The sequence below is a fragment of the Emys orbicularis genome, chromosome 5 (genome assembly GCF_028017835.1).
Source record: "Emys orbicularis isolate rEmyOrb1 chromosome 5, rEmyOrb1.hap1, whole genome shotgun sequence".
Classification (NCBI taxonomy): Eukaryota; Metazoa; Chordata; order Testudines; family Emydidae; genus Emys; species Emys orbicularis.
Genome location: NC_088687.1, coordinates 33,186,295 through 33,211,305, shown reverse-complemented (window position 1 = coordinate 33,211,305; position 25,011 = coordinate 33,186,295). Strand labels below are relative to the sequence as shown.

At 43.3% G+C, this 25,011-nt stretch overlaps 1 protein-coding gene across 1 annotated transcript in view; it reads right to left on the bottom strand.

The window, feature by feature from the left end:
* Positions 1-4,471: 4,471 nt before the first annotated feature.
* Positions 4,472-25,011, bottom strand: part of TBCK (TBC1 domain containing kinase) — a 188,490-nt gene continuing 167,950 nt past the window's right edge. Inside the window, exon 26 of the mRNA XM_065404906.1 lies at positions 4,472-4,582. Within this exon, the coding sequence (XP_065260978.1) occupies positions 4,472-4,582 (111 nt within the window). The remainder of the gene's footprint in view (positions 4,583-25,011) is intronic.

Below are 25,011 nucleotides of genomic sequence, written 5' to 3'. Positions count from 1 at the left end.
CTGTAAAAAGCAACAGAGAGTTCTGTGGCACCTTTAAGACTAACAGATGTATTGGAGCATAAGCTTTCGTGGGTGAATACCCACTTTGTCAGACGCATGTCTTATCCAGTTTACCTCCTCTTACTCAAAGTATACTTAGGCCAAATTTTCATTTCTCTGATAACTTGTATCAGTCTACCTGTGCTCCAAAGCGATATAACATTCCAACACCCAATTCTTGTCTTAACCTTAATGCCATTTCAGATTAAGTTCCCTGCAACTTTCATTTTCCATCATCATCATCATCGTTTCAGCTGGATTGGTATTATCTTGTCTTTCGTCTAACAGACTGTGGTTCTCCACTGTCAATGCCTGCATTGTCAAATCTGTGGCAGACTTGTCTTCTCTTTGCATTGTTTCCATACCAGAAAGTATTTTTGCATAGGTTGTTAGCCTGAGTCAAAACTCCTTACCAGGAGGACTGGTGGACTGCCTTTAAACTGGCTCCTACTCTTTGACCTGTCTGATTTGGATGGCCCTTCCAGGAATTCTGCTCCCTCCAGCACAGCTCTCAGGGTCATCGGAGCATGCAAGCCTCCCACCAACTCAAGGTGTAGTCCGTGGGGGGAAAAGGATTGATTGGAACCTGGCCTGCATCTGCCTTGAGGTGAGTGGCACATAATAGTCATTTCTGGCAACTCCTTAGATGAGTAGGGACCACCCTGAATTGGCAACATTTGACAGGACCACGGAGAACTTGCTCTGGAATCAGAGGAATGAGGTTGAGGAAGGGACAAAGTTATAGCCAGAAAGGAAGGGCCCTGCCAAGCATAAAGGCAGGAGGGAGATCAAGGATGTGAGAACTAACTGCCTTTGCCCAAAAAACTCACTACACAAATACCTTTGGGTGCCAGAAAAACCTTTGGAAGAAGAACATAATGAAAATATCAGAGGACAGTGCTGGGCTGGGTACTGGGGCTGTCGAGAATGTACTGGCAGAACAGCAATTACATAATGGCCTGTAAAGGCCAAGGGGGAATGGGATTGCTAGAAGAAGGGCACAGCTGATGTCTTCTTTCTATGCTTTCATTGGACATCCTGGCAGTCTGGCATACCTCCATGCCAACAGCAGGACTTCCCAGCAGTGCTGGAGCTGGTGGAATAGAGGTAGTGTGAGAATATCAATGACCAAAACACAGGTCTACTTTTCTCCTTTAAACTAGATAGCATAAAAACAGAATTTTGTAGCGAGAACAAGTTACCAAACAATTGCAAGAATCTCACACTTCTAAGAGGAAAAGATAAAAATCAAATTGTCACTGAGTGTTGGAACTGGCATAACAACAGAATCCAGACACACAAAGATTTTCATGCAGAGTTTTCAGACTGACAAGACCCATTGTGCGTGGTGGTGCCTTTTAGTTGTAACAAAAACATATCTGAGACACACCAATAAAAGTGGAGTCTAGAAATGAGGTGCAATTCCTTTCTTTAAAAGTCTGAAGTTTTCTACATCCTCATTCCTTCTATTCATCCTTTTAAAATGTCAATAACAAAGTAATAAGTAGTGCTACACATTAGCAACTCAATCTGGTCCGGTTTAAGTTATGCAAGTGTTAATGTAAATGGCATAACACATTTCTAATTGCTTCACTGTAATTAGATGTTGCTCAATGATTCTGTGCATTTTCTGGTCTTGCACGTTTCTTTTTTTGTGACTCCTGTCCACGTAAAGATTTATTATAAACAAGAACTTGCAACGCAAACTATCACCCAACACCACCCCCTTAATTGAGCCTCTTTTCAACAACTTGCCCTGTATAGAAGAGATTACAAAGGTTGTAATTATTAGTTAATTCAACTTGATCTCATTTTTAACATAGAAAATTGTCAATAAATGTTTTACATTTCAAAGATCGTAAACTAGTTGAATGAGTCAACAGAAGAAAACACAGGGGCTGTGAGCTATTTCCTCAAAAAGTAATTTGCTTTCTTGTTCTAAAACTTAAGTTAACGTACCTGGAAAAAGAAACAGGGAAAACTTCCTAGAGCTTAAGGTTCAGATGAGTCCTAGATGATACTAGTCGTGGAGCCCTACCTTCCAAAAGGAATTCTCTCCCCTTTGCCACCCATCCTTCTGAGCACCTGTATAAATGGAGGGAGACACTGAGTTGTGGTCAACTCCTTGTTCACGTGGGACCAGACAATGTGCCACCACCTTGTCACATATATAAAGCACTGCCATTGTGTAGTCTCTACCATAAGTTAGAGCACTCCTCAGACAAAGGGTGTCAGAATAATTTTTTTTTCTTGACATATATTTCCAGTATGAAGAATAATGCAGTATGTAGGGCTACTAAGATCACAGTCACTTGGTGGTATCAAGAATTGCTAATGGTGTGCCACAAGTGAGCCTCTGAATCATCTTCAGAATAAAACCTGCTCATTGAGCAGTCCAGATCCAATGCTCTGGTGGAACAGCTCCCTCTATGACGCTGATCTTCCACAGTTTCAGTGTAAGGAGTTATGAGATAATCTTGTCGGCGATCTACAGAAGACCACATGGTCTGTGTTTAGCCTTTCTTCAAATGGCTTAATATTGGAAATTAATCTTTTATGACATAAGGAAAGAAAAATGTAAATATACTGAGCTGCTGCAATGCTCTATTTGCAAAGTTAAAACTAAATCATCACATGAATTCCCAAACTAGGGCAAGCACTAGTTTTAGTCACTTTTTCCAGAGTAAGTCCTTGTATACTAACACTGTACTTTTATTGTAAACCTTTATATTTCATGGACCACTCTAAAAAAAAGGAACACTGTGTCAACTCAAATGACAAACTCCCATCTGCTCACACTAACAAATCTTTAATGCTTTTTATTTTACAAGCTACTTTAATATCTACAACCACATTTTAAAAGCAGATAATACCCTGAAGAATGCATAAGAAAGTTTTCTTATTTTAAAGTTAAAGGAATATTCTTAGTACCATCTCAAAGTTTTTTCCCTTTAAACATCAGCTCTCCCTCACTGGCTCTTGCTCTCAGGGCATTAGAGCACAATACATTTATTTTAATGCCATTGATTTAGGGAGCCTACAGCCTGCATCGCATCTTTTTGGATTAAAAATATTATACTTTTATCAGTGATGTACCGGAAGATATAGATTATTGTATATTTTTAGAGGGTTTTTTTTAAAAATTTACTTAGAAAAATGAATTTTTGGAACCATAGCAAAGCTGGGGCTAACCTGGGGTTAAGCTAGAATTGTGAGGTATAGAATTCAGGTATTTTTCACCATATCCAAAAAAGTGAGCTTCACACAAATAAAGCCAAAACAACATAACAAAAAATAAAGTCACCCTCCTTTTTAGCTCCTTGGCAGCAGACAGACCCCATTTCCTGCTCCTATCTCTGTTTTCGACACTCTTGGCTTCTGATTGCAAAAAAAGGTCATTTCCAAACTCTCTTTACCCAAAACCATCTCATCCCACTTGTGGTACTTGCTTTCACTCAACTGCAGCACTGGGATATATTATATTTTAGAGATATTATTGCTGTCTCAGTGTGTCAATTTTAAAGTTCAGACTCAAGAAGTGGTCCTTCAAAAAGTGACTACATTGGCAGGTGGAATAAAGTAGATCACCCAATACACCTTTTCCACCTTCAATTAGAATGTAAATTTCTATGAAAGGTTGGGGAGTCCTATGGTGTGAAAAAACAGAACTGCTTTTTTTCTTTATAAGTGTTTCAAATATGGACCACTATTATTTTTCTCATGTTTCGGGAAATTATTTGCACATGATGAGGCCTACTATGAAACAGCTACAGTAATAACAAAGAGTAAATGAAAGCTGAATGAACAATTCTCTAAAAGAAGGTATATATTTGGATATATTCAGCAGCACTCTGAACATTGATTTCCAGTTTGGGATTTATTTATTTTCATTTCCTGTCCAGATTAGAAAACAGCTGCCCAGAACAAAAGTGGATCACTAAATGCAGCATTTATTCTTTAAAGATTTGATAGGGAAAAATGTTATTTGTAGTAAGATGTGTGTGATACAATTTCAGCCTATTACTTTCAATGTTCACGCTCTAAAATATTTCTCAAAAATAATCTATTTAATGCAACTGTGATCTCTCTGGCAATGGTTTCTCCTGTTTTGCTGAAATATGTATAGACCCTAAATATTTACCTTAGCTACACTGCTTTTATACTGGAACCTGACAATGCTTGATGCAGATTTCATTGCTGCTGAAGGAAGTCCCTTGCAAGATTTAAGGCTTCACATTTTTCATCCAGTCCAACTGAAGTTCCATGTCAAATGATAAAATCAAAGCTCCTTCACTCCAGATCCACATGGAAAGACACTGATCATTTGGATTTCTTGTATACCGCAGATGTCATAATGCCCTTACGGTTTATGATGCTCACACACAGTCGACAGAACCCTTTAACTTTAAATTCTCTCAAAATTTGTAGTTGCTTATATCTGTGGAGAAGGAACTGTCAGAAGACCAGTTGGCTTGATCTTGTTTATGCCTCCATCCAGAATGCAGACTCTTGGATATTTGATTTGCACTAGATGAGCTGCAAACTGAAACAGATACACATCGTTAGTATGCTGTGTATTGTACTCCTTTTTCTGAGCTAAGAAAGCAAAGTGAAACAGAGGATAACCTTAATAATATCCCCATATAATATCTGCATTCATCTGTGAACCCCACAACAGAATTGCTTTCCTACTAACTACTATGGCATAGAAGCCCATAATGATTTGTTTGTATGCATTGCATTGAATTTGGTGGTCGTGAAAAGTGTCACATTGGTAGCTCTGAATTCTCTTTACAGATGATGTATTGTACTGGCATCTGCAGGTCCAGTTTCCTCACCCATCGCTATTAGGATTCCTTAACATCTGATCCAGAGGGACCATCTTCTAGTGGTGTAAAAGAGGAGATAAAATTCTCCATAGCCATCCAATTCCCAGCATCTGTCATTACAATCAGTGCTTTACCTTGACATTCAATTTCCCAACCAAACAGCCATCTCCCACCCCCACAATTTAAAAAGTCTGTACAACGTTTGTTTCCTTCCTGATTTATCATCAATTACTATCCATTTGCACAACTCACAGGAAGTATAAAGTACTAAGAATTACTTCTGTGCAGCCAACTAAATTACCAACTCCAACAGGGCAATAGCTTCCATTCAAGTGCCACCACGTGAACTGAGTTTGGCACAGTAAACCGTGGCTGGAAGAATTTTTTTGTCTACTTCCCATTTAAATGACCATGACACTACAATAGCTACCAAGGCTTAAGATGATGTGGTTCAACGTTACCTGCTCAATCCTAAAACAGAAAGACAGGGGCATTTCCTTTAAGGGCGACAAACAACAACAATTAATAGTAGCAAAGTATTAAACTTCTTCCCCAGCTGGAATTTTCACCTTGTAATGAGTTTTATGACATCCTTGCTGTAAAGGCATTTTAAATATGCACATATTTCATTTTTGTACATCTGTATGTCAAACAAAGTTATTGCATTTCTGTCCAAGTGATTCAGGTTAGACTTGAATAGGGAGTGAGAATTCAGCACATGATCTGTGATCACTGAAGACTTGTTCAGACAATATAAGGGGTCACAGCTGATCACAGTCAGGGAATTCCCAGGGTCATGTCTCATGGAGGTACTACCCTACGGAAGACCAAAGGTAAGTTACATTGGTGTGTCTTTCTCCTTCCTCATTGGCTTCTGTCAGTCAATGGAAGATTCAAAGGATTAAAAAAAAAAAAAAAAAAAAAAACCCATTACAGGCTATTAAGCAAGATGGGATATGTAACTGCCAAGTGATGCCAGCTTGCAACAGAGGAATAAATACCATGCATCCATGGAAAGCTCTCTGAACCAGAGCTGCTTGCGATATGCATTGAACTATTACTGAGGCATATTCAGACTCCCCCGCTATCTTTACAGTCACTAACTACACACAAACACGTATATGGATGATATATGAATGTGTTTCTTTTTAAAAAAAAGAAGTACTGTGCTATATTCATCAACAATATGCTGGAAAAATTACCATACGTTCTTAATGACATATATTTATCTCATGTCATATCTATACCTCATCATACCTACATCATATATCTATCACATTTTACGCATTAATAACTCTTCAAAAGCTACATACAGTGTCTATTAATATTTTAAATTTTAACTATAAATAGGGATTTAGCACACATAATTGCTTCTCATTTAGGATTTGTACATCATACATCTTGTGCTACACAGTACTTTTGCCATGCCCCAGTAACCAGGGTATAGTTAGAAATGAGCTTTCGTTGCATATTTGACAAATGGCCCATGTAAATCCTGCTGGTGTGCTGAGGGAGCTCCACGGCAATCAGACTGGAGAGGCCTGTGACAACTCGGAAACAGCAGTTGGAGTGGGGAGACCATCAGAGAAACAGAGAAAGAGAGTCTGCTAGCTGGGTGGTCTGAGGAGAGGAGTGATATTGTAGAGCGAGGAGAAGCAAGTATCCAAATAGTTAGGAGAGAGGCAGGACAGGAAAACTAACAGTGAGATGGGGACAAAGTGGCAGAGTAAGAGCTCTTGCAAGTAAAGAGTGACAGGACTTTGAGAAGGAGGCACTGATTCTAATGAAAAATTAAGTAAGAGAGTATGTGCTTGTTCTGGGGGAGAGGCTGAAGGGGTCACAGGAAGCATTTGGGAGAACTGTAGAGACCATTCATCAGGAAACTCAAAGAAATCCATTGACAGGACTTATCAAAGACCACCAGGGACAAACACCTAGGACAATATCATCACGATCATAAACTGAAGCAGCTAGATCAGGGGTCAGCAACCTATGGCACACGTGCCAAAGGCGGCACTCGAGATGATTCTGAGTGGCACTCACATTGCCTGAGTCCCGGCCACCAGTCCCAGGCGCTCTGCTGCCATCCTGGGGTCCTGGCCCCCGGCCTGGGGCTCTGCAGCCATCCCCAGCTGTGGCCCACTGCAGCTCAGCACCCCCACCTTAAAAATTGTTCCAGCACCACTGTACTGGGATATTTTTAAGTCCTGATTTGCTGCCTACATCACTATCACGTCATGTGGAACAGCACATTTGCGTTTGATGTTGTGCATGCCGTCTGTTGAGATTTTTTTCCCCACTGTAAGTTGAGGGGTACATTTGACAAAATGTCAGCTCCTAAGAAAGCAAAGTTAGATGTCTGTTCATTTCACTTCACAGCAACATTTGGTGGCTAAGTCGCGGCAAGGTTTTGGTGCACTTTGTAAACTGTTTTGATGCAATCAAGGCCTTTTTATCGGAAAAAGGACAAAATTACCCCAAACTGGATGATGACAAATAGCTGTGTAAGCTCATGTTTCTAACTGACATCACCGCTCACCTAAACAAACTCAACCTGTGTCTCCAGGGTGCAGGGCAAATGGTTCTGGATCTTTATGAAATCTGGATGGCATTTGTTGTAAAACTAGCAGTTTTTTCTTGGGATATTCGAACTTCAACTTTCTGCTACTTCTAACACATAAAAGAGCTATCAACATGTTGCACTGTCAGTGTCGATGAGATTGGAATGTACATGCAAGAACTGGAATCAGAATTTTCTGACAGATTTCAAGATTTCCAGCGATTTGGCCCAATACTTACTTTTCTAATTAAACCTGAAAAGTTCAATGAAAGTGACTTGGATTTGTCTGTATTTAAGTGGATGGGTGTTGAAGATTTCAAAATGCAGCTTATTCCATTAAAAAGCTCAGAATTGTGGGCATCAAAGATTGGAGATCTGCGGAGTGCACTTAAAGCTACCGAGAGAGATCATGGGCCCTCTATTGTGATCTGCTGGACGTCCCTGCCAGTGAAATTTAACTGTTTGAAGAAAATTCCATTTGCAATGCTTTAGGCATTTGGATCCACATACCTGTATGAACAGGTATTTTCACACATGAAATCTGTCCTCTGTCCCTCTCAGAGCCGGTTAACAACTGATCTCTCAGAAGCCTGTGTGCAGCTTAAACTATCCAAATACGTGCCAGACATTGGAAAACTCAGCAAGGAAAAGCAAGGGCAAGGATCACACTAAACTGATAAGATCTGCATTTTAATTTAATTTTAAATGAAGCTTCTTAAACAATTTAAAAACCTTATTTACTTTACATACAACAATAGTTTAGTTATATATTATAGACAGAGACCTTCTAAAAACATTAAAGTGTATTACTGGCACGCGAAACCTTAAATTCGAGTGAATAAATGAAGACTTGGCACACCACTTCTGAAAGGTTGCCGACCCCTGAGCTAGATCACGTCAACCACCTCACTGTCATGTGTATACTGTCAGCTGGTAGTAGGTCTGGCCAGAAAAAGGACACCCTGGTCAAAGCCTAAATCATAGCTCAGTCAGACAGGAGTAATACATGTATTAGACTTCTACCTGCATGTAATCAAGCTCCTCATAAGTCAGCCAACGGAGGACAGTTGTTCCCAGTGTAGAAAGGTGATAGAGAGGCTTTGTATTCCGTCTGCCAGAGCAAGGTACAGAATCTTTCAGGTTGGGGACTTAGACAGTGACATTCCCACACCCTAACTGCTCTCTGTGGTCCATTGTCCCCATTATTCCATGTTTTGCCCGTGGAGGTTATTGCAACTCTAGGACAGTAGTAACTCTTCCAGTACTGCCACAGGGGAGAGCAGGGACCATAATCCTTAAGTAGTATTTAAAGTAAAACACACACATACACACACAGAATTTTGAATGACCGTGCATGTGTTTTTCAACTCCTGATAAGCATAAAGGGAAGTGTTTGCTCTGCCAGACTATACCATTATAGAGTGGTCAACCAGGAGCTTGCTTTAGGTGCTGTTCAACCTATCTCATTTAATCTCCAGCAGTCAGAGAGAACCCATCCTCTTCTTCTGGGAGACTGGAGATGTACTGTCTTCCCTGGATGTCATCCCCAGCACCCTCAACGTTGTGGGTGACAACTGGAGGAGAGGGGCACAGACATTACTATGAGGGAGCTACCTGGCTGCCATACAAGCTCCCTCTCTCATTCCTAATCCCAGCACACCAAGAGAACTCTGCAGCCCTTTGTGCTGCACAGCATCAGATGGCTTCATGCTGCAGAGCTGGAGTGTGCCAGGGTTTGACCCTAATTTAACAACTACCTGGTCTGATTACGGAGGGGGGAGAGAGGACACTGCCAATTTCACGTTCTGTTATTGGTATGTTGTGTCCTGAAAGGGGAAACAGCTGTAGGATTCAGCATTAGATTATATTTAGAAGTGTTTTGTTGGCATTATCTAAAACTTCCTTCAGTCTCCCTAATTAAAATATTAACTTTTTATATTTCTCTTCTTGTATGCATTGGTACCTGCTTCTTGCAGATAGGCAAGTCGGCCAGAGAGAAAAGAAAAGGAGCTTGTGCATCCCACACCACATTCATTATAAGATTGGAGATTGAATTGTACAGAAAAATGTTCTAATGCCACCTGGAATCTTATCCTGCCAAGGTACACTGTATGCAGCTTGCATTATCAACAAAGGTGAAAGGGTTATTTCTGGCATGTGTACTGCTTGAGGGAAAGGGGAGGAAAGATTATTTCAAATATTTACATCAACTTCAAGCCTTTTTCACAACCTAACAGTTATGTACAAACATCACGTAGTAAAACTTTAAATACATGAGAAAATAAACAACACAAAGAGAAAATTAATGTTGGTCAAACACTGACTAAGAATTAACAGTCTAAAGAGTAAAATTCCTGACATACAAATACTATGAAGTAGTGTGACCTTCTGAGCCACCAATAGATTTCTTCTATGGTGTCAGCAGCAGAAACTCTAATTTCAGAATACTAAAAATTAGTCTCCCCCATGTCCTCAGACCATTGTGTCATTCTACCACATTAACCATTGTGTATGGGCTCATATTTTCTTTTTCAAATACTTTGACAAACTATCAAACTAGGGGCCTAAAGTTAGGCACCTAAACAGTTTATTTTGCAACTAAATAAAAGTGACCTGATTTACAGAGAACTGTGAGCACAGAAGCCAAAAACTGGGGATGCTTAGTTTGGAATAACCTGTAAAACTTTTTTTAAAATGATGCAAGCATTATTCAAATCTCCATTCCAACGATCCTTGTAACACGTACAATTCTTGTGTCCCCCGCCCCCGTTCTTATAAAACTCAATCTTCACAAACAGATCATGGTTTCCTCAAATGTATCAATTACTCAGATTTACATTTTTTATCTATTATGGACAGATAAAACAGTTATTTGCAAGAATTCACTAGTTAATATTCAAAATTAGAGTTGTGTTTATTTGTCATTGTCAGAGAAAAACAGAGTTCTCATTCTTTTGGTTGGGTGCAGCAAAGTCAGATACTTTATTATCTCAATTCTCGCTTCTACAAGTCTCGCGTTATTAGGGTTACAGCTAGCCTGACTCTTGCTCACAGAAGAGACTGTTTGCATTGAAATCCCCTTCCAATCCCTGTCAGGCCTTGCTCTACTTCCACATCATTGAACAACAAAAGTTGAATGGCATTGTTTTTATTCCTTGATTGGAGAAGTGTAACTTCATGAAGAGGGCTTTAAGTCTCTCAAAGAGAGGCAGCAGATAAATGGGATTAGGGAATACTAAGAAATACCAGAAAAATTGAATCTCTCTCTTTTCTGGGTCACATAGGCTTTGCTCAAGACATTATTCCAAAAATGTTAGGGCGCTATGAAATTTACTAGCTGCATGCAGAGTTAAATTTAATTTCCTCATGTCACGTTCACAGCAAATATTTGAGAGTGTGGAGGGTGCATGGAGATCTTTGAATGGCTTGTTTAACCACTACCATCCCAGGTTTCTGGGGACGGATTTGGGAACCCTGCCCCTTTTCTGGGTTAAGCACCAATTAATTCCACATAAAATATGCCCTTTTCAATGTGAACTACTGAGCCTGCAAATATTTAATATTTAAGCATTCTTGTGAATAAAACTCCTTTACTCAAATACTCAAAAAGAGGCATAAGCATAGTTGAAGCAAATTCTTTTTAACCTAGTGTTGGATGCCATATTTCAGCAGCTCTACATACAAATATACACAGTAGGTTTGACCCTTCTTTCCATCATTTAAGTACCATCATGTATCAGGAGCCATAATGATCTCCATGGTTTAACTGGGAACCTTAGATGCCCCTATGGCTCATTTATCAAACTGTGTTTATACCAGACTACTCAAAGCACTCAACCACACAGCTTTCAAGGGTACCAGTTGTATTACACTAGATGCATCATGATTTCAGAATATATATAGTGAAGATTTCTGTGACAGAATGCAGTTTGAGCCATAATGGATTGCAGTCAGTTCCCAACTCTCTGCAGGCTGGCCATCAGGGTAATGTTTAAATTTCTCGCTTTCACATACATTCCTGTGGCAAGGGAAAATGAAAGGGTGCGTGGGGAAGGAAGGAGGAATAGCATACTGTACCAGAATACTAAGTGAAAGAATGCTGTGACCAATAATCAGTACAAGGAAGCAAAGCCATACAAAGAATCAGAAGGCAATGAGATACTCACATTAGAGATCTCTCTCATCCAAACTTTGTACTACCTGTAGATTGTTACAAGATTCCTCAAATGTTCATTTCTTTCTATTGCTTTGTAAACATACATTACAAAAGCTTCAGCTGGGGGACTGCAGGCTGTTTTACTGTAAAACAGAACCAGTAGGTTGCCCTTGATTCTAGTAAAGGAGAGTAGACATGAACTAAGCAAAGAAATTAGGCAGACACTGAATCTCACTGATTCAGAGAAGGTATTTTTAGTTCAACTACTTCTAATACTAAGGGCTTGTCTACCTGGAGACTTAGTGAGTTCAAGACAGGGTGCACACCAGCTTACCATGCACGAACTGGCCATGTGAATCCTGCTCCGCACATTAAGTTCTGCAGTTTGCTTTGACCTATTGCTGTCAAGACACTCCAGATAAATGCCATTGCACTCTGAGATTCAGGTGATGGACACATTAAAAGAAAACAATTAGCTAGGCACTGTTACTTGATAACTATTAAAACAGCACCATATACTGAAAAGGAAGAAAGGGAAGGAGTTAAGGTAAAACTTTAGCTGTAAACACACAGTATGTTAAAAATGCACTTATTGTTCTAACAAGATCAAGGAAGAATTCTTTGCATACTGAAGAAGGTACACTTTCCATTCCATAACTTCAGCTACAAAGTGATAAGTGAAAGGTGCTACACACAAGAATTTGAAACTATCCCATTCATCTACATAGATGGACAGCTATTATCTGGAATCAGATGAGGTTATATGAGCACCAACGTACATGAAAGAGAATGGCGCTGACCTAAGCGTTGAATCTTCAATTTAGGAATGTGAAAATGCAATAGCAAACACAAACATTCCTGAGAACAGCTGAAAGTGAAAAGTAACCTAATTCCTGAGACTGTTCTTATAACACAGCTAATTTGTACCAACCAAAGCACTTCCGTGAAATCTAACTCCCCACATCAATATGGCTGAGTGGGCTATGAAACAATAATGGGGGAAAATACCATTTTAGGATTCAACAGAAAATTATCAATTGATGATAAAGTGGGTGGGTGTTTTTTATTATTATTATTATTATTATTATTTTATTTTTAAAAGGCCCTTAGTCATCCAGGATTTCCAAGAAGTTTAGTTCAGCCCAAAAGTCAGACGTATGTTGGTATAATTTTAACTTCAGCTATTTTCTTTTTTTGCCTAAGAATTGCTTTATTTGTTTAAAAATGTTTAAAAATTGCTCAGAGACAGCCCATCCAGGGCTTAAAGGTCCTGCCCAGAGATCATGTAGTAACTCAAGTCTCCTTTTTCTGGACCATATGGATAGTGGAAGGCAAGGCCCAAATGGAGCTTCCCAGTTCCAAAACAACCTGCAAGGTTGACATCTCTGAAGGAACCCTTCAAGCATGGCATCTCCAGATCAAACTACTGGCTCAGCCCCATCCATCTTTCATGCCTTCAAATAGGGCTCGGGGGAGGTGAAGCACCAAGCTCTCTTCCCTCATGTCAGTGTTTCCCCCAAAATTCATGGGAATTTCTGGGAAGGTAAACGTGACGGCTCCACAACTCCCCATTAGTGCCTCCTAGAACCAGAAACAGCTAAGTGTAATAAAACAGATAGACAGATCAAACTCCTCCTTAAATAACCCAAACTTTCTAATAACTGTCAGAGGCATTAACCTCATCAAAGATAACAAAATAATACACATTTGAGGTTTCTGGGATGGGCTGCTTTTGATTTATGAGCTGGCAAAGGAACAGCGTGAAACTTCTCCTGAATCTGTTTCTTTTTTAACTTTATTTTTTTAACCTACTTACTAGGGGCAATGTAAGGCCTAACTAAATAATGTCTGTGTAGTACTGCAAACTGTAAGTACAAAGTAATTAAGGCCAGTTGTAGGGGTTAGATAACAACTCAGGATGACCTCCTGGCTTACAGCCCTGTATCACTCTCCTGTGATCCTGTGGCGTTTGGAAGTGTAGACTAGTGATGACAGCAGCTCTCTTTTTCTCAACTTCATAAAATGTCCACTGGGAATCATATGGACTTTTATCATGTTTGCACTGGGACCATGCACATTTTATTATGTATTTGCCCCAGGGCCAGATTTACAAGGGTATTTAGGTGCGGCAATATGCAGATAGGTGCCGACGGGTATGTCTACACATTCAGCTGGAATTTACACCTCCAACTCGAGGAGACAGCTAAAACCAGAGGTGGTGTAAATGACATGAGGGGCCAGCCATCTTGAGTGTGTACCTAGTGTCTTGGATAGATATGCCCTCAGGGCAGCTAGTCCCTCCCCTATCACTCACGGTGCCCGGCTACATTCTACATTTAGCAAGCTAATAGGATCATAGCTAGTGCAGATAGGTCTCTTCAAGCTGGAACTGACATCTCCAGCTCAAAGTGTAGACGTACCCTAAGATGCTTAGGCACTTTTGTAAATCCAGCTAGGTGCCTACTTGCATATTAAGGCACTTAAATACACTTGTAAATCTGGCTCTCGGTGTTTAAAAAAAAAATAGGACCCTTGGTTAATATTTTACCCATGTGAAAGTTCAGGGATTTCTGTTTGTTTTTTAATTAAGTTAGTAGGGTGTTCATGTATCAAAATATGGGTTTATAAACAGGAAAGTAGCACCAACCTTTACCCTGCGGAGACTAGCCTCTTTGGCTGGGGTTTTCAAGAGAGCGTAAAGGAGTTAGGCATCAAAATCCCATTGCAATTCAGTGGAAGTTGGGCACTTAACACCCTTAGGTTCCTTTGAAAATCCCCAGCCTCCATATAATCAAAACCATCAAACTTTTCAGTACGAAATTCAATACTTTAAATACACAATGCAACGTCTTTAGTGCAGTACTAAGATAATTAGGAACAAGAACATTCATTAACATTGGTAATTATACACTGACTACCTTACCTGCTGACTTGAACATCGATTTTAAATGTGATTTAATTATTTAAAAATAATTATTTTAAAATTTAAATGTAACAGCTAGATGCTTATGTTTTAAACTTTGTTGATTTTCAGAAGTGTGGCAAGCAATTATCGAACAGTACTATGCAACACTCTGTCTTCAGTCATATAAAGAATGTAGCCAGCAAAAATGCACTCTGATAATTGTCTCTCAATGCCATAAAATAATCTGTTTTTAGTTGCTACCTATTTCCTCCCCACCTCACTTTTTTTTTTAAAGCAAAAGGAAAGGTTCCCATGTGAAAGCTTCACCATGCAGACTCAGACAATATGTCATTTTCATAAGGTAAAAGACATTTTCTTGGGCCAGGAATAGGTCATACTAAAGAGAGGTTGAACTTAAATCTTTCTTTGTGCTTTGTAAAGAGGCAAGAAGACCTATACAAAACCCAGATTATTTGTCTTTGCTTTGGAGATAATTCATAGATCTTATCTCATAGCTACTCCTGACTGAGGAGAATTATTACAGTATTATGGTACAACAGCTTGCAAGAGGAATTTAAAAAATGATCTACATAATGGATTAATAATAAAGCAATGACTTTACCAGGTCAAAATAATCAATGTAACAATCAAAAGTTCAAACACCATGACTCACCAGCCATAGTGAGATCCTACACTATTCCCAGCGTTCTATCCAACAATATTTTCCCACAGTAAGAAAAAGGTAAGGTCTAATTATTATCAACAACAGATTAAGAACATTACTATACTAAATCTGCCTTCTTGTTAAAGAGATTGCTTCACTGCTGAGAAATGATCGGCTGGTGATTGAAGATTACAGGGCTAGGCTAGTATAATCTGTAGTATTACTATCAGGGCAAAAATGGTCTGAAAACATTTTTTCCAATTAAATATTTAACTAAAAATAAGAAATGCATTAAATAATCTGGGCAAGTCAGGAAAATGGTAAACTTTCTCCAAGAACACCAGTCCAGGTAGTAGTGTATGTCATTATTAAGGCTAAGCCACTAACTCACTCTCTGACATTGGTCAAGTCACTTGATCTCTTCTAACTACAGTCAACCTGGCTGTAACACAGATAAAAGCAGGACTTCGTTAAAAATAAACACCCACCCACAGGTAATGCATCAGAATTGATATTTTTGGGTAAATAAATGGTGCACTCCTTCCCACAAAACTAGCCCCTCGCCACATTTCTGTGACTAAAACCACTGATCCATCTTTAGCTCACTGACTCTCAAACTTTGATCAATGATTTAAATATGCATTGAAATTCCATCAGCCACAAATTAAGCAAGAGCTGCTGTTGTGCATATCCAAAATCAGCTTAACCATTATACGCTCCACTTCAGTTATCCAGTATCCATGCTGGAATTTAAGAGTCCATTTCCCATGTACAAATGTAGGGAGGGGATGTTTAGGACATTAATTAGCATGAGAGTGTAAGGCATTGTCATTTCAGTCATTTAAAGGTTGTTTGCTCAGTCTCAATTCAGACTGTTTAACTCTCTCCCATCATCCTTTTTTCTTAGTGGTTTCCTGCTGTTCCTAGATATAGGCCATTATTTGGCCATTAAGGAAGGCTCAGTATTCACCCAGAAGTTGCAAAACGGACATCAAATTACAGCCATCCTCAAGGCCACAAACATTCCAGGGGGCCAGAACTCAGTGCATTGCATTAAACTACACTCAGCTTCAACCTCAATTTCTCTCCATGCTAATAGCACATTCAGTCAGGCTCTCATACATCAGCCAACCTATTTGTTTAATCTTTAGGGTGAGTTAAATTAAGGGGTTATTGACAAGTAGGATTTAGCATGGCTTAATCCTGGCCTACGGAAGTGTTTAAATGAAGCCAAAACAGAACTAGTTTCTTTACCATTGCTGTGTTCCTGCTTCTCCTGCTGAAAGCAATGTTTTTGTCTATATGGAAAGAAAGCACTTTCTAAAGCCAGTCTAAGTGTTTCATCATGGGGAAGCTAAACCAAGAACAAAGGATGCAAATAGAAAAGGAAGAAATCTATTCAGAGACAGTCAACTTTGGATGCATTGTACTGATATAAAGCAAGATATTAAAAAAATTAAAATGAGATCTTCCACTTTCTAATTACAGTTATTCAGTCACATTGTTCAGCAGCATTTTTCATATCCATTCCTTCTGTCCTGTATATATTTAATCAATACATCTAAACTACCTGATCATTTTAGAGCCTTTTTTGGATTAGGCACTAACAAAAACTGTAGGTGCTCACATCAAAGGATTAAACAATTAGTGGCCAATTCATTTTTACTTGGAATAGTTTGCCACTTGACACTTAAAAATTAAGAGCTTATTACAACTTTTCATTCAAATTTTGTTTGGTTTTACACTTTTATTTGCTGTTTTTCATATTAGTGACTTGAACATGGAACAATGAGCTAGTTAAACAACAAAATAATAGCTACTATTTTGGACAAGTCCAGTCCCATGCCCCCAATTTCAACGTGGTGAAATACATCTTCAAACATTTGAATTGAATGAAGTTGGTATTGCCATGTTTTTATAGAGAGATGCAGAAACACATGCTATGGATTTATGAACCTTCTGAGCAGAGGCAATCTGATACATGTACCAGCCATAAAGAGCTAATAGAGATAGTTTTAATGAGTCTCTACAAGTGAGGTTCCAGTACTTGATTGATTTGTGGGGCAAAGATATTGGTCAGTGCAAGTATTTTATGAAAATCCTTTTCTTTGGTCAGTTTCTCTGTTGCTTTTAAGAACTCCATGGGAAGCAGTAAGGTTATCAAGAATCATAAAACAAAATCAATATGAACAAAGTTACATTTTTCAAAATATATTAAATAGATTATTGACAATGTTACAGATAACCACAAACACTGTTTCCTTAGATTGCAGAGCGCATGTCTTTGGGGATGGGGTAGCACAGGTACCTTTCATGCTGGTTAGTGGGTTTAGTTCTCAGTCTAGTAGGGGTGGGGTAAATTTTTCAAGCCCTGCCTAGGGCAGAGTGGACAATAAATAAAAACTTGAGTTTGAAATCTGATATGGCAGCAAGGCGGCCAAGGTGACTCTGGGTAGTATACAAAGTGGCATCACATCATGCAAAAAGGGAAGTACAGGACCCTTCAGACAGATGACTGGTGGAGAGGCCAAATCCTTAAGTCTTTACTCAGTCTTTACTTAAGACAACTCCCATTGGTAGTTTGCTCAGTTTTTTCTTTGATCTATTGTTTAATTAGTACCCATGTTGCTTTTATGTTTCAAATAAAGTGTTTCCAAAAATGATCCTTCAAGACAACTGCTGAGAACTGATTTACAAATGTGTGGGATGTCTTCAATAATGAGACTCATCATTGATACACCAGGGCATTTTTTCTTCTCTGTCCCCTTTTCCCAGGAAGTCGTTGAATGGTAAAGCTCTTATTAAGATAGATGATGATGTTTAGTGGTTTAAAATGTAATTGTTGAAAGCTGCTGCGTAACCCACCATCAAATACTTAAAACATCCATTAAATCATCTCCACTTGGCATTTAACATTTTATGCATTTTGCACTTGTTCCTCTGGGGAAGGATTTATGTATTCAGTCATTTAGTGAGCTATTGTGATTATTTAAATTGATTTTCACATTGAAATATTTATCATAGACTTACTCAGTTCTAATGCATATAACTGCACATGCCAAAATACTTACCGATCTGAGACTATTCTAGATCTGCTGCATAGTCAGCCCACATATTACCTCTGTTTGGTACCATCCAAGTGAATAGATATTTATCACTGAATTTATTCTGTAAGTGACCAACACGGACATTTCTATTTATATTCCCCCTCCTTTAGGGATATAGTGAAGTGCTTCAAACAAATCCAAAAAACAGATGCATTCTGTTGCTATTAGCCATATGAAGAGTCACCGGTAGTTCACAGCATTCTAATCTTCCCTATCAGGTCTTTAACTCATGTCCTTTCTAAGGGCACAGACTTAGAGATTTTGATGAAATTAAGTTATACTGTTTCCCAGAAAGGAATTTTGAGAGGTAAGATAATTTGTCAAAGACCTTTACTAACAAAAGGAAAGTTTCCAATTTAATTTCCCTTCAGAAGAAAAATGTCAAGAGAAGCACTTCCACTCCTCATTGGCTTGTAAAGTCATTAACGTCCAGCCACAGAAATAAAGAGGCAAGTCTGACGACTGCCTCCACATGCTTAAAAAAAATGGTTACTCACCTTTGTAACTGATGTTCTTCGAGATGTGTTGCTCATCTGCGTGCACGGCTGTCGAAGAATTTTTACCCTAGCACCACCCAGTGGGTCAGCTGTGGAGCCCCCTGAAGTGGCGCTCGATATATACCCCAGTCGACCCAGCGCCTCCTCAGTTCCTTCTTGCCGGCTACTCCAACAGAGGGGAAGGTGGGCGGGTTTGGAATGGATATGAGCAACACATCTCGAAGAACAACAGTTACAAAGGTGAGTAACCGTTTTTTCTTCTTCGAGTGCTTGCTCATATCGATTCCAATTAGGTGACTCCCAAGCCTTACCAAGGCAGTGGGGTCAGAGTGAAGCACCGTGGATTGTAGGACTGCTCTACCAAACGCCACATCGTTTCTGGCGTGCCAGACGATAGCATAGTGCGAAGCAAAAGTGTGTACCGAGGACCATGCTGTGCTCTGCAGATCTCCTGGATCGGCACCTGGGCCAGAAAAGCCACTGACGAGGCCTGGGCCCTTGTGGAGTGAGCAGGGAGGGGCAGGGTCAGTACACCGGCCAGATCATAGCGAGCGCAGATGCAGGACGCGATCCATGAAGAGATCTGCTGAGAGGAGACCGGGCGGCCTTTCATCCGGTACACCACTGCAACGAAGAGCTGGGTCGTCTTCCTGAACGGCTTCGTACGCTCAATGTAATGTAGAAGGCAAGGGCCCTACGGACATCGAGGGAGTGCAGCCGCTGTTTCTGGCGACTGGCATGTGATTTTGGATTAAAAAACGGGAGAAAAATGTCCTGGCTGATATGGAAGGCCAATACTACCTTGGGAAGAAAGGCCAGGTGAGGCCGAAGCTGCAACTTATCTTTATGGAAGATCGTGTAGGGTAGTTCAGAGGTAAGGGCTCTGAGCTCAGAGACAGGCCATACCGACGTGATAGCGACAAGGAGAGGTAGAGGAGGGAGCAGGTGGCCAGCAGCTCGAACGGGGGCCCCATAAGTCTGGAGAGGACTAGGTTAAGGTCCCATGTGGGGACTGGCTGTCGAACCTGGCTGTTGAACCTGCCAACCATGGGACTGGTGAAGACAGAGCAGCCATTTGCACCCGGGTGAAAAGCCGAGATGGCCGCAAGGTGAACTCTGACAGAGGATGCCACCAGGCCCTGCTGTTTTAGGTCCAAGAGATACTCCAAAATGAGAGGCACAGACGCCTGGAGAGGTGGCGTGTTGTGCTGAGTGCACCAGCACGAAAACCACTTAGCCGTATATGTGGCCCGAATGGAGGGCTTCCTGCTGCCCATCAGTACTTGCTGTACAGATTCTGAACAGAGAAGTTCTGAAGGGTTTAGCCACACAGCATCCATGCTGTGAGGTGGAGAGATCATAGGTCGGGATGGCAGAGGCGACCGTGATCCTGAGTAATCAGGTCTGGAAGAAGAGGCAATGGGACTGGAGCGTCCACAGAGAGCTCCAATAGCATGGTGTACAAATGCTGTCTGGGCCACGCCGGAGCCACCAGAATCACTCGCGCCCTGTCCCTGCGCACTTTGAGCAGGACCTTGTGCACAAGGGGGAACGGGGGAAAGGCGTAAAATAGTCGACTCATTCACAGGAGCAGGAAGGCATCTGTGAGAGAGCCCGGGGAACGGCCTTGGAGGGAGCAGAAAGCCGGGCATTTCCGATTGCTGAGGGAGGCAAACAGGTCGACCTGAGGAAACCCCCACCTTTGGAAGATCGGGTGGATGACATCTGGTCGAAGCGACCACTCATGGGAGTGGAAGGACCTGCTCAGGTGGTTCACCAGCGAGTTCTGGACCCCGGGTAGAAAGGACACCACCAGGTGAATGGAGTGGGCTATGCAGAATTCTCACAGTCGAACGGCTTCCTGACAGAGGGGGGAGGAACGGGCCCCACCCTTGTTTGTTGATGTAGAACATGGCCATGGTGTTGTCTGTGAGGACCGCCACACAATGACCCTGCAGCCACTCCTGGAAGGCTTGACAGGCAAGGCGCACTGCCATCAGCTCCCGGACGTTGATATGAAGGGAGAGCACGGACGGGGGCCATAGGCCCTGCGTCTGAATGTCCCTGAGGTGGGCACCCCATCCCAGGGCTGACGCATCCGTGACCAGGAACAAGGAGGGCTGTGGGCTGCGAAAAGGGACTCGTTCACATACCATCCGGGGATTTACCACCAGCGGAGGGAGGCCAGGACCTGCTCCAGGACAGTGACCATCAAGTTCAGGCTGTCTCAACCTGGGCGATACACTGATGCTAGCCAGGCTTGTAACGGGCGGAGTCGAAGTCTGGCGTGCCTGGTCATGTATGTGCAGAAAGTCATGTGGCTGAGAAGACGCATTGCCGACAAGGTTGGGAAGCTCTGAAGGCTCCGGACAAGGCCCACTATAGCCTGGAAATGAGCGTCCGGCAGGAGGGCTCGTGCCAGCACGGAGTCCAGAACTACCCCAATGAATTCTATTCTCTGGGTCGGTTCTAGTGTCAACTTTGCCACGTTGAGAAGGAGGCCTAACCGACTAAACGTGTCCGTGACCAAGCAGAGGTGGGACTGCACCTGTTCTCTGGTGCGTCCCCGGATAAGCCAGTCGTCGAGGTAAGGGTATATCTGCTCCCGCCGTCAACAAAGGAAGGCCGCCACGACTGCCATACATTTGGTGAACACTCGGGGGGCCGTGGAGAAACCGAAGGGAAGGGCCGTGAACTGATAGTGTTTGTGGTTGACCACAAAGCGGAGGAGGCGTCTGTGTGCCGGATGAATCGCTATGTGGAAATACGCGTTCTTCATGTTGAGGGTTGCGTACCAGTCTCCAGGGAAGGTATAATGGTGCCCAAGAAGACCACGCGGAACTTCAACTTTACCATGAACTTGTTGAGTCCACGCAGGTCCAGAATGGGCCAAAGCCCACCCTTTGCCTTGGGGATTAGGAAGTATTGAGAGTAAAACCTACTGCCCCTTAGCTCCCTCAGAACCTCCTCGATCGCCCCCATGGCGAGGAGCATCTGAACCTCCTGAATAAGGAGTTCCTCGTGAGAAGGGTCCCTGAAGAGGGACAGGGAGAAAGAAAATTGGAGAAAGTATCCCACTTCCGCCGTGCAGAGGACCCAACAGTCTGTGATTATGTGAGACCAAGCATGGTGGAAATGGGATAAACAATTCAAGAAAGATGGGGTAGGATCCTGAACAAAGTCCGGTACACCGTCCTCGGGCATCCTTTCAAAAGGCCTGTTTTGAGCCCGACAAAGACTTGGACGGACCCTGGCCTTGCCCAGACTGGGGGTTGGAGGGCTTCCTCCTGCCATTATGCCCCCGCCTCCTATAGAAATCCTGACTCAGCCGAGGAGGAGGATAGGAGCGTTGTTGCGGCTGCTGGGGTTTGAAGGATTTCCGCTGGGTAGCCGGTGTGTGCATGCCCAGGGACTTCATTATCGCCCTTGAGTCCTTAAGGCTTTGTAGCCTTGAATGGGTCTTTTCCGAAAACAGGCCCTCTCCATCAAAGGGGAGGTCCTGCAGTGTTTGCTGAAGTTCCGGTAGCAGGCCGGAGGCTTGCAGCCAGGAGATTGTCCTCAGGGATCGCGATGAGGTGTAAGTACGTGCGGCGGAGTCCGCAGCATACAGCGAGGCCTGCAAGGAGGTCCGTGCCACTGTTTTGCCGTCTTCCGCCAAAGCCCCAAACTCTTCTCTGGACTCTGGAGGTACTAACTCCTTAAACTTCAGCATGGAGTTCCAGGAGTTAAAATTGTAACGACTCAGGAGCGCCTGCTGATTAGCGATCCTGAGCTGAAGTCCCCCTGAGGAATAAACTTTGCGCCCAAATAAATCAAGGTGCTTGGCATCCTTTGATTTGGGCGCTGGGGCCTGCTGGCCATGCCGTTCTTTTTTGTTCGTTCACAGCGAACAGGGCTGTGGGTGGTTGAACAGATAATCATACCCCTTCGAGGGGACAAAGTATTTTCCGCTCCACTCCCTTAGCAGTCTGCCAGATTGTCCTGGTGGTGGTTTGGATGGTCCGAATAAGGGGTAGGGCCACCCTTGATGGAGCTTCCGCAGACAGAATATCCACCACAGGGTCCTCCACCTCTATCACCTCCTCCGCCTGCAGGTTCATATTCCATGCCACCCTGTGCAGGAGGTCCTGGTGGGCACGGAGGTCTATTGGAGGGGGACCCGAGACTGTAGCGCCTGCCACCGCCTCATCCCCTTGCGGAGCCGGGGCCGGCTGTCCTGTGCCAGCGACCTCAGGGCCCGGACTAGGAATCGGTGTTGGAGAAGATCCTGCAGCGGGGAGAAAAGCCGCCACAGTCTCCATGCCCACCGGGGTGGGCTGACTGACGGTAGCCTCTGGCACTCGTGGCTCAGACGGGGCTGATCGAGAAGCCCCAGATGGAGCACCCTGGGCCTGGTGGTACGCCCAGGGCATCCAGAATGGCCAGAATGGGCCCTTGAGCGGGACCCTGCTCCTGCGCCTGCCAAGGCCCAGCCCCTGACTCTAGACGGCTATGATCCAAATGGCGACGGTCTGAGAAATGTGACCGAAGAACAAGAAGCAGAACGTGAGGGCCACGGTGGAGCCGAGCAGATCTGCACTGGGTCATGTCGACGAGGCGATGGGGAATGGTGCCGCGATGCTGGGGAGCGGCGCCGGGACCTGGAACGGCACCTGGATCTGGGCCCAGATGATGACCAGACGAGAGCGGCGTCAGGTCCGGGATCTGCTCCTCGACGACGACTGCTGGGCAGAGCGGTACCGGGACTGGCAACGGGAGTCGGAGCCGTGCCGCGAGTACAACCGGCGCCGCCAAGGATGACCGGACGAGAGCGGCGTCAGGTCCGGGATCTGCTCCTCGATGACGACCGGTGGGCAGAGCGGTACCGGGACTGGCGATGGGAGTCGGAGCGGTGTCGCGAGTACAACCGGCGCCGCCAAGGAGAGCGGCGCCGGGACTGCGAGTGGTGGCGGGAGCAGGAACGATGTTGAGAACGGGATCGTTGCCGCAGCTTGACTGATGGTGCCGATGGGTGGATTAGGGCCAGCTTGCCCCGGGACAGTGCCGCACATACAGGCACTGGTGCCTTGGCATGTAGCTGAGGGGATGTCGATGCCATCATGGCAATAAGATCCCTTGCAGCTGCAAAAGTATCCGGGGTAGACAGCAACTGGACCTTAACCACGCTGCGTGTCGGGGAGTCCAGGGATACCAGACTCAACGGCTCTCCCCTCGGGGCCGGAGTCAACGGTGCTGAAGCCGTAAGCTGTGCCCCTAGATGCCTCCCCTGTGGGATGCGTCTCCATGGGCAGTTCCAGGGAGGCTGGTCTCTGTGGAGGTGGGCCATCATTTTCCGGTGTCGCTTCTGGCCAGGAGAATGGGAGCAGTGCTGGGACGATGATGTCGGTTGCGGTGCCGGGGTGCGGTGCCAGATCTTGGCGCGCCGCAGGAGGCTGAGGGCTAAGAGCTGCCTCCATGAGGAGCAGCTTTAAACGAAAGTCCCACTCCTCCTTAGTCTGGGTCAAAACCCTTTGCAGATCCTGCACTTCTCTTGCCTGAAGTGACTCCCCCAGACACTTCAGGCAAGAGAGGCATGGGGGTCGCCTGTTGGCATGGGCTTAGAGCAGGAACTGCAGGTCTTGAATCCCGGAGCCTTGGCATGAGCCCAAGAGAAGAATTGGGGAGGAGGGGAAAGACCCCCCAACCCCACTAACACTAAGTAAACCAACTAAACTATAACTATCAACTATTAGGCATACGCTAGGGAGAGTGGAGAACAGCGAAGCAGGACTCCACAGTTCCAACGACCGTCACGGGTGGTAAGAAGGAACTGAGGGGGCGCTGGGTCGGCTGCGGTATATATCGAGCACCATGAAGGCGCCACTCCAGGGGGCTCCACAGCTGACCCACCAGGTGTTGCTAGGGTAAAAATTCTCCGACACCTAATTGGAATCCATATGAGCAAGCACTCAAAGAAGAACAGAGACACTTCACCACTGTCAGCGACAGCAGCATATTTAAAGGGATGTGCCTTTTTCTCCTTAGCGCTTGGGGCAGACTGACCCAAGGATGCCCAGAATATTGAAAGCCTGATCAGTAAGTGCCAGTATTCTTCCTGGCTGGGTATAATTTTTCATTTTCTTTAGACTTGAAACCGTTCTTCTTTATTCCCCCTTTTCATGGATGTTCCATTTTATAATTCTACACAGATGGCAAGAAGACCAAGCCATTTCACAAAACTAGCTCTCTCTATTACAAATTCAGAAACTGGCCAT